We start from the raw sequence: 18568 nt of genomic DNA, 5'->3' as shown, positions 1-18568 counted from the left end.
ATTTAATTTTGACCACTGGAAACTGAACATAACCTCCTTCATTTCATTTTTCCAATAACTAATTTGTTCATTTCAAAAATTGCTTTTAATTCGACGGGATCAATTGATACCCCTGAGAACACTACAGATACTCGTTACAAGTAACTCGTTACTTGGTAACGGTTACTTTCTTTGGTAACGAAGGAACGATTCAGTCACTTTTTAAAAAATGGTAATAGTAACGGAATCAGTTACAAAAATTGGTAACTCGTTACCGACGTTACTCGTTCCTTTTCTTCAGCGCAGGGGAGCACATTTCGGCACTCCGTGTGGCTCAATGCGTGCAGATTTGACCTGCGTGACCCACGCGCACGTGTGACTCAAAATATTATTGCAGACCCTCGCTGGATGTGTTGTTGACGTGCTGAATCGTCTTAAACGAATGACCTTGTCGTTTCTCTTGTTTCCGTAATCTCCGACCCTCACTCCTTCCCAAGAATGGGCACCAATTGTGCTATGGCTACAAAAAACGCGTTTCGACTTCTAGCCTTTTCTTGTCTTTGCTAAGCTTCTGAGCGCCCTAAATTATGACGCAGCCCATCTTCTGTTTTTGGGAACCATTGGTGATCGGTGGCACGAAAACCGGTGTTTTTTCTTGTGTTTTCATAATATCCGATCACCCCCACTTCGGAAAGAAGGGAGAAGGTCCAGACAAGCTGATATAGACTCATGGTAAGGGGCCGAGAGACACGGAACACGAAGGACGGACGACAATTTTCGAGCATCAGCTTCTTCTGAAGTGCAATTCCTCATTAATAAAGAGTTGAAGGCAAATTTGTTGGCCCCTTTAACTATGCGTGGGTAACGTAAAAGTAACTCGTTACCTGTGAGTAACGAGAACTCGTTACTTTTGTATGTTGGTAACGAGCCACGTATTGAGCTAATTTTTTCTGAAGTAACGGGTAATGGTATTTAGTACATTATTTTTTTTTTGTAACGGGCACAAGTCTGATCTGCAGCTATTCTGCAAACGAGCGATACCCAAAGTTAAAGTTGGCTTCGCCGCAAATTGAGTGTTTCTGTGGCAGAGCACGCTTTCCGGTGCTCACAGAGTATAAGACACACCATGATAGGCAAGCCTGAGCTATGGGCAAGACACGTAAACAAACAGAACCACGAAGGCTCAAAACCAGCAAGACGTTTAATTGATAACAACGAACTTCATGAACTTATAGACGGTGCGAGGGAAGACAGAGAGAGGGGAATAGGGAATTGAGGACAAAATGAGTTGAAGGAGGTCAAAGGAGGCGCTTGAAGGCCGGGTGGATACATACAGACGGCACACTAATACAGTTGCCCACACTCTGTATGGCCAACGCTCTCAAAAGACGTTTTCGCCTGTCTGGTTCCCACGCCAGCACCGCCATCTGGGACCATAGGGGTTGACAATTATTACACATTCTTAGATGATCCAACAAATTTGAATCTGGGCTGTTTTTATGCTGGCCCAACCTTTGGTTAATGCATTGAGATGCTTGACCTATGTATACAAAGCCACAACCTAACGGGATTCTATATACAACATTTTTTGCACAAGGAACAAACTTGATGGTTCTGTGTTCAACATTACAGGCAGACTCTGGTTTTGAAAAAGGCGTTAAACGATCTAACCTGAAGTTGTTCCTAAAGAGGAGACGGACCCCCATCCCATTCGACATAGCCTTCAAATTATGTGAAATCTTGTGGTAGTACGGAACTACTGCCATTTTCTTGTTTTTCTCATTTTCTTCCATTTGGTCAATGCACTGGTTATCAACGAATTTATCAAACTATTTTTCACCAACTTAGAATGGCAACTCCTTCTTGGCAGAAGGGGTTTTTTACTTGATGCACCATATTCCCAGCATAACCCGCCTTTGAAGTGTAAGGTCAAATCTAAAAACTTCAACTTCCTGTCGGTAGGATGCTCTTCCGTAAAAGTTAATTCGGTGGCCGGTTCACGAGCCACACGTTGCAGTTCTACCAAGCAGGAGCGGGAACGAGATACAAATATCACATCATCAACGTATCTAGCCACCAAAACAGTGTCAGGTAAACACGAATTTACAAAAAGCCCCTTCTGCCAAGAAGGAGTTGCCATTCTAAGTTGGTGAAAAATAGTTTGATAAATTCGTTGATAACCAGTGCATTGCCAAATCTTGCTCGCATTTTGTGTTCAGTGCTCTCAAGCTACAGACCGCCAAATTAGAAAGAGCAGGATACGAGTTTAAGCTAATACAGCACAATCTACTTGCTCAGTTTCAAGCTCGCCCGAAACGCTTAATGGAAGAAAATGAGAAAAACAAGAAAATGGCAGTAGTTCCGTACTACCACAAGATTTCACATAATTTGAAGGCTATGTTGAATGAGATGGGGGTCCGTCTCCTCTTTAGGAACAACTTCAGGTTAGATCGTTTAACGCCTTTTTCAAAACCAGAGTCTGCCTGTAATGTTGAACACAGAACCATCAAGTTTGTTCCTTGTGCAAAAAATGTTGTATATAGAATCCCGTTAGCTTGTGGCTTTGTATACATAGGTCAAACATCTCAATGCGTTAACCAAAGGTTGGGCCAGCATCAAAACAGCCCAGATTCAAATTTGTTGGATCATCTAAGAATGTGTAATAATTGTCAACCCCTATGGTCCCAGACGGCGGTGCTGGCGTGGGAACCAGACAGGCGAAAACGTCTTTTGAGAGAAGCGTTGGCCATACAGAGTGTGGGCAATTGTATTAGTGTGCCGTCTGTATGTATCCACCCGGCTTTCAAGCGCCTCCTTTGACCTCCTTCAACTCATTTTGTCCTCAATTCCCTATTCCCCTCTCTCTGTCTTCCCTCGCACCGCCTATATGTTCATGAAGTTCGTTGTTATCAATTAAACATCTTGCTGGTTTTGAGCCTTCGGGTTTGTGTTTGTTTACGTGTCTTATCCATCGCTCAGGCTTGCCTATCATGGAATTTATCCACCAGCTAGCCTGCATTTACGCCATTCTGTCTATAAGACACACCATTAGTTGTCACATTGGTGTTGCTACTATGAAAGAAAGGAAAACAAAATGGCGTGCCACTGGGCGGGCGTGGGCAGCCCAGTAAACAAAGAGCAAGCAGAAGCGAAACAAAGCGAACACAAGCGAACAATGCGAAAGTTTTTCTGGCTCTATTTTGTCACCCACAAACGCGTCTTGGAGTAGCCAGTTCTGACTGGGTCGGGACTAACCTCTCCATATGTTTCTTTCTTTTTCCAATCCAATCCAATCCAATCCAAGACCTCCTCACGTATCTGGTCACAGTAAATGTGTCCAAACACAGACTGCCCCTCTCGGTGAATTCCGTTTGGTTATTCTGTTTTGCAATGCTAGTGCGAAAAGTGACTCTCGAATATGACAAAAAGTCGGGAACAGGTAGTGCAGGTGAACAAATGTTTCCAGCTAGTATACATATGGGAAATGAAGACAGCATAGGTCTCCGTATTCTAAATAGTAACACCATAAACAAGTCATTGTTCTGGGAACTATTTTTTGGGAACTTTGTATCTATGCCACATGTGCACTTGCGGATTTAGTGACGCTATAAATCCAGCAGAAGCGTGTGGTGACGTATGTAATAACGGGTGTAGGCAAAATGACGCAACTGTTTCCCTTTCCCAATATACCACATGTGCTCTCTCAGTGTTTCTGTTCTTCCCGTTAGAAACTCAGCTTCTGAAACGAGCTCGGCAATTTCAATCCGACGACTACGCCCCTCATTCAGTGAGCCGTGATCATAATTGAATTCAGCCTCGAAAAAAGAAATACACGCTTGTCAACGGGAGCAGAAAGAGAAATACGTTTTGACAGCGCTACAAGTCGTCCAGAAGTCATTCTTATCATTGAAGAGAGGGTACAAGTCAGTGAATGGGGGAGCTGGAAAAGCAGCAATTTCTGAAAGGCAGATATTGCCTGGAAAGAGACATCTGTTTAATGGGGTGGCACAGAATTGCCTCTCAAAAGTCTGTATGCAGCCAAAAGCATAGGAAGCGAGACGTGGTAAAGCAGATAAGTACAGTTTATGGAGAAGCGTGATAGCCGCCTTTTGAGTTTTGCTTCGCTGTCAAGAAATTAGTGCTTCTGCTTCAATGCATCATAGAGGTTTACCCACAATAAAGTAGGCTATTTGTAATGAACATAAAATGAACAAAAAGTGCGTTTGGGGGCTAAGCTGTAACTTGAGGGTAAGTTGAGTTGTAAGTATTAAGCGCTAAAATTTTTACATAAAAGTTGCTACTTGGCTCAGTTCTTTGTGGAGCACTCGCGAAAACAAAAAACAAAGAAAGGAAAAAAAAAACGCTACTTGCTTAGCATTTCAAGTGGCCTATACCGCCTGCTAAGCTTCATGTGTATGCGCACTTGCGTAGTTTCGTACCATTTGTTTGTTCGTAGTTTCGTAACAACGTAAACAACGGGAATTAGCCGAGGCAGGCTACGTTTAAGGAGAAACAAAACACACAAGCCTCCAAACGCCCAAGAATCAATGCAATGAAATCAAACGACTCAGGAAAAAGGCAAAGGTTCGAATCCTGGCGTCAGCACGTTTTTCCCGAGTTGTTTGACTTGGTTGCGTAACAATTTTCTAAGCATACTGTACACTGTTGTCGTACCATTTTGTAGTACTTAACCACTTCGCTTACAAGCGTACAGCTCAAGAAAATTCTGGAGTAGAGATAATGTGTAGGAACGAGCGACTCTTGATTTTTTAATAGTTTACTGAAACAGATCTAGAACCTGACAATTTTTTACACGATTTCTTTAGAACTTCATACATCGTTGACGAAAGTTTGAAGGTTTGGGCATCTGCCGTGCCAACGGCATCTTTTACCGCGCGGAAAAAGAAAAGAACTGTGCCGCACTTTATATATAGTTTATACAAAGACACATACCGCACTTTATCTTGTGCAAACATGTACTATGTCAGAGTGTCTGTGTGTATGGGTCGTACTTACTTGAGTAACGTAACGATAACTGTCACATTGTAGTGTGAGTGCGAGGAGACGGCGAACATCTTACCGTCATTTGCAGACGATGACGTTCCTGTTGACATCTCCACTGGCGGATCCGTTCGACCAGATGACGAACTGATTTCTGTCGAGGGAGAAGAAATAATAATAGAAAAGAGTTAGGCATAGCCTATTGTAACAGTTCTGTGAGCACGGTACGTAATGGAATGGAATGGAATGTAAATAGTTGAAACGCAGTACGCACTGTACCTAATGTAAATGGTTGAAAGGACGCTTAAGTGCGAAAATTTCTCCTCGTGAAAGGAAAGATGTGGTTACCTTGACACCAACGTATGAGTAACGGAAATCACCCGTTGCGTCTTTCGTGGTTAATGTACGATAGAAAGCAAAAAAAAAAAAAAAATAGAACGCAAGCTAAGCTTTCCCCTTCCCTGTCCATCTCAAGAAGCGCGACAATGCGGAGAGGCGTCGGATTGGTTTCTTCAGACGATCTACTCGATAATTGGCCAATGAGAGCCCGCTCCGTATTGTCAGGCTTCTTGAGAGGAAGCAGGAAGGCGTAAGGCGCGGTTTCTTTCGCTCATAACTCACGAACCACGCAACCGGTGAATCCCGTTCCTTTTGTATTGGTCTCAAGTAACCGCATCTTCCACTCGGCGAGTAGAAATTCTTGCCCCTCTAAGAAGTTAAAAGCTGTGGACACTCGTAGGACAGAAACCGTCACATCTCTTCGCAGTATAAGTCGCAGACCGAATGACACCTGTGTCATGGCTTCAAATCTTACTGCACTGTAGTATTACAGAATTATCGAGATAACTGCCTGTTACAAGAGAAACATCAACCAACTCACGATTGTCGAGTTCAGTGACCGGCCTCATCCAGATAGCTATACTATAGCTAGACTTCGAGTGCCGAGTACCATACACATGCAAAGCTGTGTACAGTGCAACTTTCAACCAATCTCCCGTTACCGTGACCTCGCTCCGATAAGCGCTCGACTGGCGACGAACATCGCAATCAGTACCGGGTCTGTCGCATGCTTTTCCGAGGGGTGGCAATGTTGACATGCTGTCGTTTGTTGCCAACACGTGTGGGTCGTGTTGACAACAAGCAGGTCGTGCCGAAGATTGCCCCAGGTTTCGTTTTTTGTCGAGTCTGTTTCCACACGTGTTGACAACAAGCGACAGCATGTCAACATCCTCCCACCCCTCGAAATAACATGGGTGAGACCCGGTACTGATTGCGATGTTCGCCGCCAGTCGAGCGCTTATCCGAGCGAGGTCACGGTAACGGGAGATAGATTGGAAGTTGCGAGCACTGAACGTTTCTGCATAATGGTTCGACCTTCTCGGGCGTATTGTTGAAAGTCATCTCCGGTGCAGCCTAATAAAAGTTGTACAGGAAAAAGCGCCTGTTGCTTTTCCCGTTAACGATATCTCGCAGTAATACGACAGTTATCCGTAGATATATGCAGGTAACACGCAAATTTATTTGAAAAATGTAGGTCGTACAAATGTACAGGTTCGAGGCAGTTGGTATAAGCTTATATTATTTGTAATAACAGGGCAGTGTGAGACAGGATATGACACTACACTCCCGCTGTTGATGTAGAACGTAACACTATCTATTGTATCGATTGTAAGACGACCTGCGTCTATCGCCTATGCAGGTCAGAACATTAAATCATTACACGATACATTAAACTAATTAGATTGCGGGTACGTCTATATTATTAGGAGCATATTTAGCGTTTCTTACAAGTAGACTCAGAGGAACAAAAAAGAGTCTAATCACAACAACAACAGATAAATTAATGATGATGAATGGGGAGCTTCGCCACATGAGGTGCGGCCCACTACCCCAAGGCACAATGGACAGGATGAGATGTGTCCTGATGATGAGGTGATGAACGACGCTGAAGAGGGTTCGATAGTCAGTGGAGTCAGTGAGACATCAACAGAACGATAGGCAAAAACGCAACACACAAACACACAGCACACAGGTACGGAGGCACATCAGTTTAATCACAGTTAAGTCAGTTGTTACCGGAGACTGACATATACACGCAATTATTACATTGCCCCCTTAGCTTCGTTGCGTCAACTACCTTCTTCGCTCCAGTTTCCCAAATGCGTGTAAACAATGCTCTCCAACAACGCAATCGCATTTGCACGCGCACAACAGAGCCCTTCGCTATAGACGTCCCAGAACAGCCACACCCAGGTCTCAACACGTGCCTCCTATTTCATTTGCTCTCCAAGTTTACGAGGCGCAGCCATCACAGCTCCTTGGCAGGGCCCCATATGAAGAGGCCTTCATAACCCTGCTTCGCTAATAACCGAGTGAGTTGACCGTATAACTTTTTTTTTTGCGCCAGAGAAGCTGGGAAGTAATAAAAGAGCAAAGCATATGGACTTGTTTTTATGACGGCAACATAGCAGACCGTCCAGCGTGAGGCTTCTTCCAAAGAAGATTTGGAACAAAGATGAGCGTTGGATTACGGTATTTCTCCTCGGCTTAGAGTCTCAGGGGTCCAACCCAAGAAGGGGCTAAGGTTGCGCTGTGTATGAAGTACTCGCCGATAGTGGGTGTGACGTATTTGAGTGCGCTAGGATTATGCTGGGCGTAGTGTTGCCCAGAGGTGTTTCATTCACTGAATGCGTGTTTAGCAGCTTAAAAGGGCATTTCTCAATGCCTTCCAACAAGTAGACGTACAATAGAATAGGTGTAGGATTTCGCGAGATCATCTCCTCAATCGCTTTTACGGGAATCGTGGAATACGATACGCTGGGCCCTGAATTGGATGCAAAGGCTTACCGTGAAGTTGAACTTTGCCTTCCGTTCTCCCAAGTGCATTTTGGGCGATGCAGTGGTACGTTCCGTAGTCTTCATGTTTCAGATTCCATAAGGTTAGCTTCATGTAGACCTTTAGTTAAATAGCGAAGTACACGCGTTAGAACAATGGTAGAGAAACACTGAGACAACATGCAACAACGGAGTCATACATAAGTTTCATGAACTGGAACATGCATGTTGTGGACATGAACTCTACTAACTGATGCCGTCTCAAGCAGTGCCAACAAACACTTTCGTCCATCAGATATTACTGAACTGTCAGTCGAGACGTTGAGACTCCTATGAAGGGCGCTTGGCAATTGTGGTTTAAGAAATTCCGTCATACATCTAGGCAAACGATAACCCTGACTAGGACCTCGTGTTTTTTTTAGTTACATCCGTTAAAGCCCGTTTTTATCACCCGATTTGCATCAGCGTTCCTGAAACACTCAGAAAAAGAACTTGTCACATTGTAAATTCAGCCGCCAGTAAAGGCACTGCAGAACGCTAAGCACTGCACATTAAGCACAGGTGCTTGGAAGCACCGTAATTTTGCAAAATAAAATCTGCTTTTGCACTTGATACCGCCCTACATCGCCCTATTTTCGCCTCCTAAAATAAAACACTACTTTTACCTCAAGGTATATATATATATATAATTAAAAAAAAATCACAAGACAAGGGTTTTTTATTACCCTTTTACTAATTGAGCAAGTTCATTACAGTAATAAAAATAACGACAGAGAATGCTGTATACAAGATATGTGACAACCTAATTAACCTTGTGTATTGCGTGGAACTTGATTGACAAGTGCAACAGCGGCCAGGAACAAAGGTCTTAACACCTAAAGATGCGTCAGCAGCTAGTCTGAGTAAAAGGCGATAAAAACCGGGCTGTTTGGTGGTACATTTCAAAAGCGATAAAACCCCAGTGCAAGGGACACGAAAGGACGAGACGAACACGAGTCTAATTAAAACTACGAAAAAGTCTAAGTAAAACTGCAAGTTAAGTCGTCGGGCATTCCCACATAATTTCAACTGTACACAGCCTCAGGCTCCAACACCTTCCAGAGCAACTGGAACCACAATGCAATGTGCGCACGTTCACAATGTCCCTCAGAGCCACTTCTATAATGACCAGTGAGTAACGCTATGTTTGTGTTACCTTGAGTCCTGTCTTGGAGACTGTCGCCTCGTGCTTCTTTAGCTTCTTCCGGCGGCCGCTATGACGTCCCTCCTCCGTGGTCTCTTCCATTGGAGCGAAGGCCTCAAGACGTCGGCCATCGCGGAACCAGAAGTTCTCCGAGGCAGGGTGGGCTTCCGTGTGGCATTCCAGTACGACGCTAGTGCCGATAGGAGCTCCCACCACTTGGTTCGGAACCCAGATCATGGGAGGAACTGCAAGAAAGTGCCGATAAATACTGATCATTTTGATGTGTACATCGATGATCGGACTAGATTTCGGGCTAGCGCCGCAAAGCAACTGTGTCTGTATACATTGAGGAACGTCCAGGACACAGGATATAACCACTGGTCCACTGGCTAAATCAATGGCTTGCCGCCTGAAGGACATACGGATGTTCGACCATGCTGTTGCACAAGATCTCGTTACTATAATTGTCATTACGGGAAAGTGGCTGTATTTGATACGTGAGAGTGCTATGTGTCACTACATGTCACCAATTTCAATGTCGTCAATTTTCCTTCCAGCAACGCAGACAGCTCAAACAGCGCCAACAAAGCCAATGCCAATTCACTCCTTTGTATTGTTGACTGATTAGATGAGTCACAGAATTTGTGAGCCCATCTTCCTTAACGTTTTAGCCTTCTATTCCCTATATCCTTAATTTACTGGTTCGCTTTATTTTCCCCAAAACAGTCAACAACTGAGGCCAGTTCTAGAACTCTGTCCCGTTGCTTTTGCACTTGAGTGTAACGCTGTATCGTGTGCTTCAGAAGAGCGCCAACACTCCTGTGCTTTACAATTAACTCACGCCAAATTTCCAATAGATCCCCTCCCTATGTTGCATCTTTAGTATATTCTCAATTCATTTAATTAACCTGTTAATTTAAATTTAATAGCACCCTCCACTACCCTGAACCCTTTACACTGCCACTGTTTCGCGAAGTTTTTTGCTCCTAACCTTAGCTCCCTCCCAAGCAAAGTTCGTACATTGTAGCTGATTATATTTCTCATTCGTTCTTTACCTCAGCAGTCACCACCATGCACCACCCTACACCTGTTTACCCAAACTTGATAAGTGATTTCGACAGCTACTAACATGTCAAATCTCTGTTGTCTTTTGATTACACTTCCCAACATGTATTCCCACTGCATCTTCAAACGTTAAGGTACTTAATCCAAAATATTTCTCAAAACAGGACCACATAGGTATGCCGGTACCTTACACTCAAAGATGACGTGTCTCATAGTTTCTATTTGACTGCAAAGCTCGCAGTGTGTGTATTGGGATCAAAAAAGGAAGGCCAACCTCGTATTGCTAACTGTAAGATGGGCCAAGCGTAACCTCAGCGGCCTCGCAGTCCCTTCGTGTCATCACGTCATATAGTGAGAGCGAATAGGCCTCTAGCACAGAATGTTTGGCACGTTACCTTTAGTATAAAACACAACTCTTCGGGTGTGCAATAAGGATATCACCCCTTAGGACAGAGTAGCTCTTACTGTACCGTGAGCAAAATATGAAAATAACTTTCGGCAAAGATACATTACCTGTATCAGAGGGACACATTTGGGTAACAGAGTAAAGCCCAGCACTTAAACGCGTTGAAGAGGGACCCCTCGTCTGCTATACATGAAGCGTTTCCAAACGATCAGAAATTGCAAAACAATGTCGTGTGGGTTGAGGCATAGAAATGGTATTACGGATTTGCGCGGTTTGTATTTGCATACTTACAAGATACTTCAAGGAGGATTCGTCGGCTGACAGAAGGCGGTACGCCGTTTGACGCGAGGCAGAGGTAGGTACCCATATGAGATCGGGACACACGCGGGAACCGGAGCACTTCCCCACGGTATACCGTCACTGTAGAACAAATTAGAAACATTGTAAGAGCAATTATGACCTTTAAGACGGACATTGCAATGTGGCCATAGCCATCACGCTACCTTTGTCACATTCTCACATTCAGCCTGCCGTCACATTCTCTCGTACAATGGTATGCTCGGAACATTCCTGTAGAACCTCTCTCTGGGGTCAGAAGGTGCGGTCCCTTTAGTGTAATAACCTCTAACTTTTATACCTGGGAGCGATTTATTTGCCTTTAGAGTCTAAGAACGTAAAGAGCATGCCATGTAGTCATGACCAATCAGATACTGCGTTACAAAATTGAGGGGACGCGATTTACTGTTGTGGTTTTACAAATGATGTCCTTTGAAACGCCCTACAGAAAAGAACAGTTACAACCAGGAATCTTCATGACGATAAAGAGCATGTGCAATCCTTTATTAGATCCTAACATTATGTCATCTGAAGCGTTTTACGTAACTCTTTAATTACGCAAAAACTCTGTGGCGCACATGACAGTATAACCACAGCCTACTTTAAAAACACAAAAAACAGCACAGTCACCTAGCAACTCAGCCGACGCTTCCTGCACAATAACACCGTTTCATCATCTCCCCGCTTCACGAACACCAGAGATGAAGAGAGGAAAGAAGAAAGAGAAGCTTGACGACCAAAATGTGATGTCGTCGAGATAGGCTTCCATTTCTCAACCCATAAACGACCGAGACATTGCAGCAACCTTGTAATCAACCAAAACCATTATTCTTCATCAACTGCCGTGGCCGAGACTTTTTCTTTTTTTCTTTTTTCAGTGGGTGGCTAAGGAAGAAGGAGAAGTAACGGTAGAAGGAGCAGCAAATTCCCGGCACGTTCCCGCTGCGTGGACATTCGGAAAAGTTGGGAAGGGCCACAGCGTCTCATGAGGATTTGTATCGCACGATATATGTCTGAACATCGCTATAGCGGCGCTTGATCATGTTGTAAACGATTGCCCGGATGAAACATGAGCGAAAATCTTGGTAAAGGCCGCATGTATTTTGACCTTCATCGAAATGAAAAAAGTGGCAGTGACAAAAAATTTAAAGAAAAACTGTGCGAGTGTGATATGGTGCAACAGAATGAAGACACTTGTGCCTGTAGCCGTGTATTCACACGAGTGACATCCTCACGGAATATTCTAATGGAAGAAAAAGCGAAAACACTGCTCACGGAGCCGAAATTCCGTCCCCTGTTATATTGAGCATTCACACGGTGCCGGAATATCGAGAGTGGCGTACTGCGCACTTAGCAGACGACACTTTGCTGACGACACCGTCAGCGTCTTTTCCTGTCGTCTGCTACAGAGTACCTCGTGGTTGTGTCGCAGGATATATTCCCTGCGGTTAGCAGTGTACGTGAAGACACGACGTTCAGCGTTCCCGATCACGTGACAGCAGAAAGCTATGACGCTTTTCGCATCTTCCGCTGCAGCATTCTGGGGAATGTCGCTTGGTACACAGTATCGAATGCACGATAAGTGTCAAGTTGCTCTTCCTAGTCGTCTCCACTCTGCACTCTTAAACCAGAACTTCACCCCGTAACATGATGACGGCCAACCATTGCACAGAATGATACATAAGTTCATAAGGGGCAAAATGTTCTTTTCACGGAATGAGAGGTGCCGTTACCTTGAAAGTAATACAAAAGGAACGGAATTTTTTTTTTTTTTTTGCATCATACGTGATTAATGAGCGGGGGAGACCGCAACTTACGCTTTCCGTGTTCTCTCCTCCTAAAGAAGCAGCATCTCATTGGTCTCCTCAAACAATCCCCGGCTATGATTGGGCGAATTGTTCGAGGGAACCGATGACGGGCCGCCCCGCATTACCGCCCATCTCGAGAAGGAGGGAAGTGGAAAAGTGAGTGGTCATAAAAGCAGCCGCTACCTGTCGCCCACTACAGTAGACGTACACACATGTGTTTGCTTCTTCTGTTTCAGTCCAGCTTCTTCCTTGGATCTTTAAGGCACGAAGCAATAGGAAACATCTAAAATAAGCTATGGAGAGCTCTAATTTACATGTGTTAATTGGATTGGATTGGGTTTGGATGAACAATATTCTGGGAGTTCGGGTCTCCGCAAGTGTGTAGCCGGCTACATCCACTTCACGTGTAAATAATCAGTAATAACACAGTCCACCAGGTTTCCATGGGCATGATAATGTGACTATATGTGTAAATGCCATGCGTATTCAACTTGAAAATTCGCGACTTACATCTTAGAAAAACATACACGCACAAATTACATCACAAACTCGTCATATACAAACTGAGTGTCGCTACGGCTACACTCTCATGCCGTACCTCCTAATCTCTCGAGCGGCCTTATCACTGAAGGCACCACCAGGTCGGCTCTGAAAAGACTGTCCCTAATCCGACTGAAGATGCTCGTTTTTTCCCATAGAGGACAGTTTTATTGCACCGTCCAGAGATACGATTCGCTTAGCCAATCTCCTAATCCTCATCATTTTGCAGCGCTTAATATCGAGATGCCACGCAGCAATTGGATGGACTTGTCCGCGCTGAAAAGGTTCTGAGAAGAAAGCTCTTAATTTCTCCCTCTGACTCGTATTGGTGCACTGCCCCTATATCATGCCGGGGAAAGAAAGCGGAAGCCGGCGATAGTGGGGATGTGTGTCTATTGGTGCAGTGAAAGATAAATCTTGGCGCACGGCGTTTGATGTGATTGATCGTGGATGCGACGGCGGATTAACTAGACGAGCAAATGGTTACAGTAGCCAAGATCCAAAATAGCAGGGAAAGGCCGAATAGAACGTCATTACACGTGGTGTACGGTACTGCGATAATACTTTTTGTTGTGTAACTCTTGATGGCCTCCCTTCAAATCAGCGTATCTCTGTTCTTGGGCCTCTGCATAAGTATTTCTCTGCGCTCAGTTGAGTGCTACTAGCCGACAGATTTTCAACTTGGCTGCAGTTCTTGGCCCATGTCAGAGCCACGTGCAACACCGTCGATGTCTTCTGTTGTTCTTGGGGTTCCTCTTGTCTACCGGTTTGCTCCAGACGCTGTAGAGTTCTACTCTGTATTTCAATGACCATTGGTGCTTCATTCATGTGTGTGTGTTTTTCTTCTTCATCTTCCTTTTGAGCGGCGTAGCGCAGCCAGTCGTGGACAGCTCAATTGTTGTACTTGTACATAACTTTAACTTCATTCTCATATCTCACATATAATGCTTCGAGTGTAATGGGGTAGTGTACTGCTCTCCAGTGGTGAATCACCCCATGTCATAGTCACGATTTATTTGTTGTTGTTGTTGTTATTCGTCGGGACGTATATTTTTTTCTTTTGTCTTTCTTCTTCTTCTTTTTTTCTGCGAATCAGCGTGCGCGCAATGTTGATGTACAATACCAACGGGCACCCTGCCACCGGCTGTGCTGTCTGAGGTTTTCCCTGGGTTTTCCGAAGACTTCGGCAATATGGGTGACCAATATCGGCACAGTTCCCCCTGACGTTGGCCCAGGACGCCTAAAAACCCCCCTGTCCCCCACTCCTTCCGTCTGTTCACGTCTGTACGCCGCTGATAACCACAGTTGCTTCGCGGCGCCAACACGGGACGAAAAAAAGAAACGAGCACCACGTCCTGAGCCCTTTCATATCTTTGAAGTACACGCCACAATCGATGGTCTCTGGGCATTAGAGTGTTTACTCACTCTCCTAGAAAGATCAAGCATGGTATGAATATGAGTTGCATGAGGCTTAAAATTTTCTTGCAGTATGACACGAACGAAAACAATAAAGTCAAAGCACCCCCTCTCTGTAGGGTTAGGTTAGGTTAGGTTAGGTGTGGTATGAAAAAAAGGTTACGATGTTCGCTTCTACAACACAGGAGCAGGTTATTCCAAATCAACTATGTATGAAAGTAAATGAGTACGCATGCATGTAATAAGAAAGGAAAAGGGCGATTCCACGCGAAATGATCCAGCAGACCTGCTCGGCCCTCACAAAACTATCGCGAATTTTTACGAAAATTTGTTTAGCAGTCCCTAATAGTGCAAAACGACACACCACGAAACATTTCTTCCCAAATCTCAGTGTGGCGGGTGCTAGACACGAGCAAAGTTCGCAGCGCTGGCGAAAACCGTGCCTGGCGTGAACGGCAGGTGCGGCTCATAGAAAGCACCTAGAACTGTGCGGTTTTTTTTTTTTTGCGTATAGAGGAAACCATGCTTTACACAGCGTTCAAATCGCGGTTGTCGTGCTGTAATCGGTGCTGGTATACAAAGGCCGGAAGTTTCGCAATTTTCCTCCTACTTCGTGATTTTTTGGTGGAAAATCCAACCACTAAATTTTAATGAATATTTTTCCCTGACAAGGCCTCGTGGAATACTTCAACATGAAAAATCGCAAGACACGTAATTCTTGTAGTCATTGCAGGAAAAAAAGAGGAAGTATGCGATTTTTCCAAAGTTCGCTACAATCGAGAGTAAAACACGCAATGAAGAGGTCGGAAGAGACGCCTGAAACCAACGCAGGAAGGAGTTGCCTCAGGACAGAAGCCGCCGATATTTCGAACAGAGACTGTTCTTCTTCTGGGCGCCTCCTCTTCTTCTGCCCAGAAGAAGAACAGTCTCTGTTCGAAATATCGGCGGCTTCTGTCCTGAGGCAACTCCTTCCTGCATTCTACCGGTTCGCTGGATTTCTACCCATCTATGAAACCAACGCAGTTTTATAGAACGAGCCCTCCTCTACAACATATTAAAAAATCTCGAGGGTGTTTTTTCATATACGGGAGAAAATATTTTTTTTGTAGTAGAGGGTATTACGGCCACACTGACCCACGTTGCATGTATCCGGTGGGGTGCTATATTTGTTTCTTGGGCTCCCGTTTTAATTATTCGTATTTCCGATTATTTTTCTGGTTGGTTTTCAATATGACAGCCACCCGGACCAAAGGAACATGGCTCCAGTTGAGCGCTGTGGAGTTCCAATTCACCAGTATGAACATTATAGGCGTGTAGATGCATGTTCCCTTGATGAAAGTTCCCTTTAACTGTCACATTTAAATACTGAACAATTCAGCAAAAATATTAACCACGAAAAGTCTAACAAATTATAACGCTAGAGAAAAAGACGAACGTGCAAAAAAGTCATTTACATGGCAGTACTGGAAACGACGGAATCTCGTGGTTGTGGTTCATCGTCCATGCTGTCCTAGGTTCCAGTGAGGCTCACAGCTATATAAAGCCTCGCACCATTCGCGTATGGAAGCATATACCCGCGGATATCCGCAAGAAACTTCTGGGTTCGGATGAAATATGGATGCTTGTTGTGATCTGCGGATCGGACGCGGATGGCGCCGGCTTAGGAGCGGGTCAGACTCGGATAAACCGCGAGATTGCGCCATCAGTTTCTTCACACTAGGTACAGAACATAGAGTACAAGGTGTACGACAGCCGCTCGCGCATGTGAGAAAGATCTCTGGCGTCTCGAGTCGAGGTGCGCGTTCGGCGCCGATGTTGCGTTTCATTTGCAATACACTCTACTTATCCCGTTTGGTGCAAAATGTGTTGCTGTGCTTGGTGCCGTATAATCTTTCGTGTAAGCTAAATCTGTACTTGCTGTCGTGTATCCTTTGGTAGCATCATGGACGCTCAGGACCTGTCCTCGCTACAAAAGCTATGCCACTCCGGGGTTTTCACTGTCAGAACGAAAGAGAGAAAGTCGCCCGTGTGGATGAAGTTTGGTGACAGCTTTTTTTCTTTGTCTTTTTTTTTTTTTTTTGTGCTGACGGGAAATAACGTTTATTTGCTGGAAAATTGGCCTGATATATCGAGCATAGAAACTGAACTATTGCTGCGTGCCGTGGGAGACGCGGATTTTTCGGATAGGATGCGGATGTCAAAACGCTCATCCGCGCAGGGCTTTAGCTCACACGACAAAAAGTATTACTTAGACCTGCCCATCACCGCTAATCCCCAATCTCCGTTGCCGGCACCGAGCACACCGGAAACAATGCCATAAACTTAACCACCCAGGATTGCAATACTCGTGTTATGTTACAGAAGCAAAGATTATGGTAACCTTGCAGAAGTCTGTGCCACAGCATATTGCTTGCTCAGTAAAACCCAACCAGACCAGAGAAAAATTAAAAATAAAACGAATTAAAACAGGAGCCCAAGAAAAAAATATAGCACCCCACTGGATACATGCAACGTGGGTCACTGCGGTCGTAATACCCTCTACTACAAAGAAAATATTTTCTCCTGTATACGAAAAAAACACCCTCGAGATTTTTTAATATGTTTTAGAGGAAGGCTCGTTCTATAAAACTGCATTGGTTTCAGGCGTCTCTTCCGACCTCTTCATTGCGTGTTTTACGCTCGATTGTAGCGAATTTTGGAAAAATCGCATACTTCCTCATTTTTTCCTGCAATGACTATAAAAGTTACGTGTCTGGCGATTTTTCCTGTTGAAGTATTCCTTGGGGCCTTGGCAGGAAAAATATTCATTAAAAGTTAATGGTTTGATTTTCCACAAAAAAATCGCGAAGTAGGAGGAAAATTGCGAAATTTCTGGCCTTTGTATACCTGCACCGATTACAGCACGACAACAGGGATTTAGACGCTGTGTAGAGCATAGTTTCCTCTATACGCAGAAGAAAATCGCACAGTTCTAGGTGCTTTCTATGAGACGCACCTGCCGTTCACGCCAAGCACGGTTTTCGCCAGCGCAGCGAACTTTGCTCGTGTCTAGCACCCGCCACATTGAGATTTGGGAAGAAATGTTTCGTGGAGTGTCGTTTTGCACTATTAGGGACTGCTAAAAAAATTCGTAAAAATCCGGGATCGTTTTGGGGGGGCCGAACAGGTCCGCTGGGTCATTTCGCGTGGAATCGCCCAAAAGGTAAACATGAACATGTGGAAGAAGCCGCGATGTACATAAAAACTTTCACGAAGTTTCCAAATGCTCGTCGCCTTAGTTCAACCGTCCATGCAGTCCCTCCGTCAGCCTTCTCAAACCTAATTGACGATGGTCAAGTCGGTCAGTGGAACGCCAGCCCCTTTCTTGTATGTGTGGTCGGTGAAGAGTAATCACGTCAATTCGTTTCTTTTTCTTCGAATTGTAATCACTCTAGCAATTGAGAGAAACACCGGTGATCAGCAAGCAACCCGATTCAATGTGGAACCCAGAGAGCGCTCTGCCCGTCTGAGTGCTCATAGCGGTAAAAAGAGAAATACTCGAGCGTTTCAAATGAACTGAAATATGCAAAACTCCAAGTAATACATACGGCTTCAAAAAACGAGCCTCGCAGGAATACATTTCACAAACATACCAGAGTGCGCTGAACAAACACTGGTCTCCCAGTTCGACCGCATCTTTTCCTATTTCCAGTAAAAATAAAAATAAAAGAGAGAGAGAGAGAGAAACGACTGACCAAACAGTTCTCTTCGACACCTCCCTGCTTCTGATGAGCAAAAGAAAAGCCCACACCTGTAACGTGATCTCGCGGGCGTTTGGAAAATTTAATTACGGTCCACTTAATAAAATGAGGTCGCCCTACCCAAACTCGATTTGTCGCACTTATCCAAAGTCGGGAAAACGTTTCGCAAGTCAGTGCAAAGGCGAGTCCTGTTTCCCCTTTTCATCAACGCATTACGGAAGTGCGATAACAGTATGTGTCGTGTGAATTATACGAGACT

General features: G+C 44.6%; 1 protein-coding gene across 1 annotated transcript in view; it reads right to left on the bottom strand.

The window, feature by feature from the left end:
* The window catches only part of LOC135388857 (hemicentin-1-like), a 160681-nt gene that overhangs the window by 8097 nt on the left and 134016 nt on the right, over positions 1-18568 (bottom strand). Inside the window, exons 9-12 of the mRNA XM_064618703.1 lie at positions 10761-10889; positions 9011-9243; positions 7828-7936; positions 5060-5134 (exon numbers count right to left, since the gene is read on the bottom strand). Coding sequence (XP_064474773.1) covers positions 5060-5134; positions 7828-7936; positions 9011-9243; positions 10761-10889 — 546 coding nt within the window. The remainder of the gene's footprint in view (positions 1-5059; positions 5135-7827; positions 7937-9010; positions 9244-10760; positions 10890-18568) is intronic.

Source organism: Ornithodoros turicata, chromosome 3, assembly GCF_037126465.1.
Source record: "Ornithodoros turicata isolate Travis chromosome 3, ASM3712646v1, whole genome shotgun sequence".
In the NCBI taxonomy this organism is placed as follows: domain Eukaryota; kingdom Metazoa; phylum Arthropoda; class Arachnida; order Ixodida; family Argasidae; genus Ornithodoros; species Ornithodoros turicata.
The sequence above is the reverse complement of the archived record's forward strand: the minus strand, read 5'-3'. Positions and strand labels throughout refer to the sequence as shown.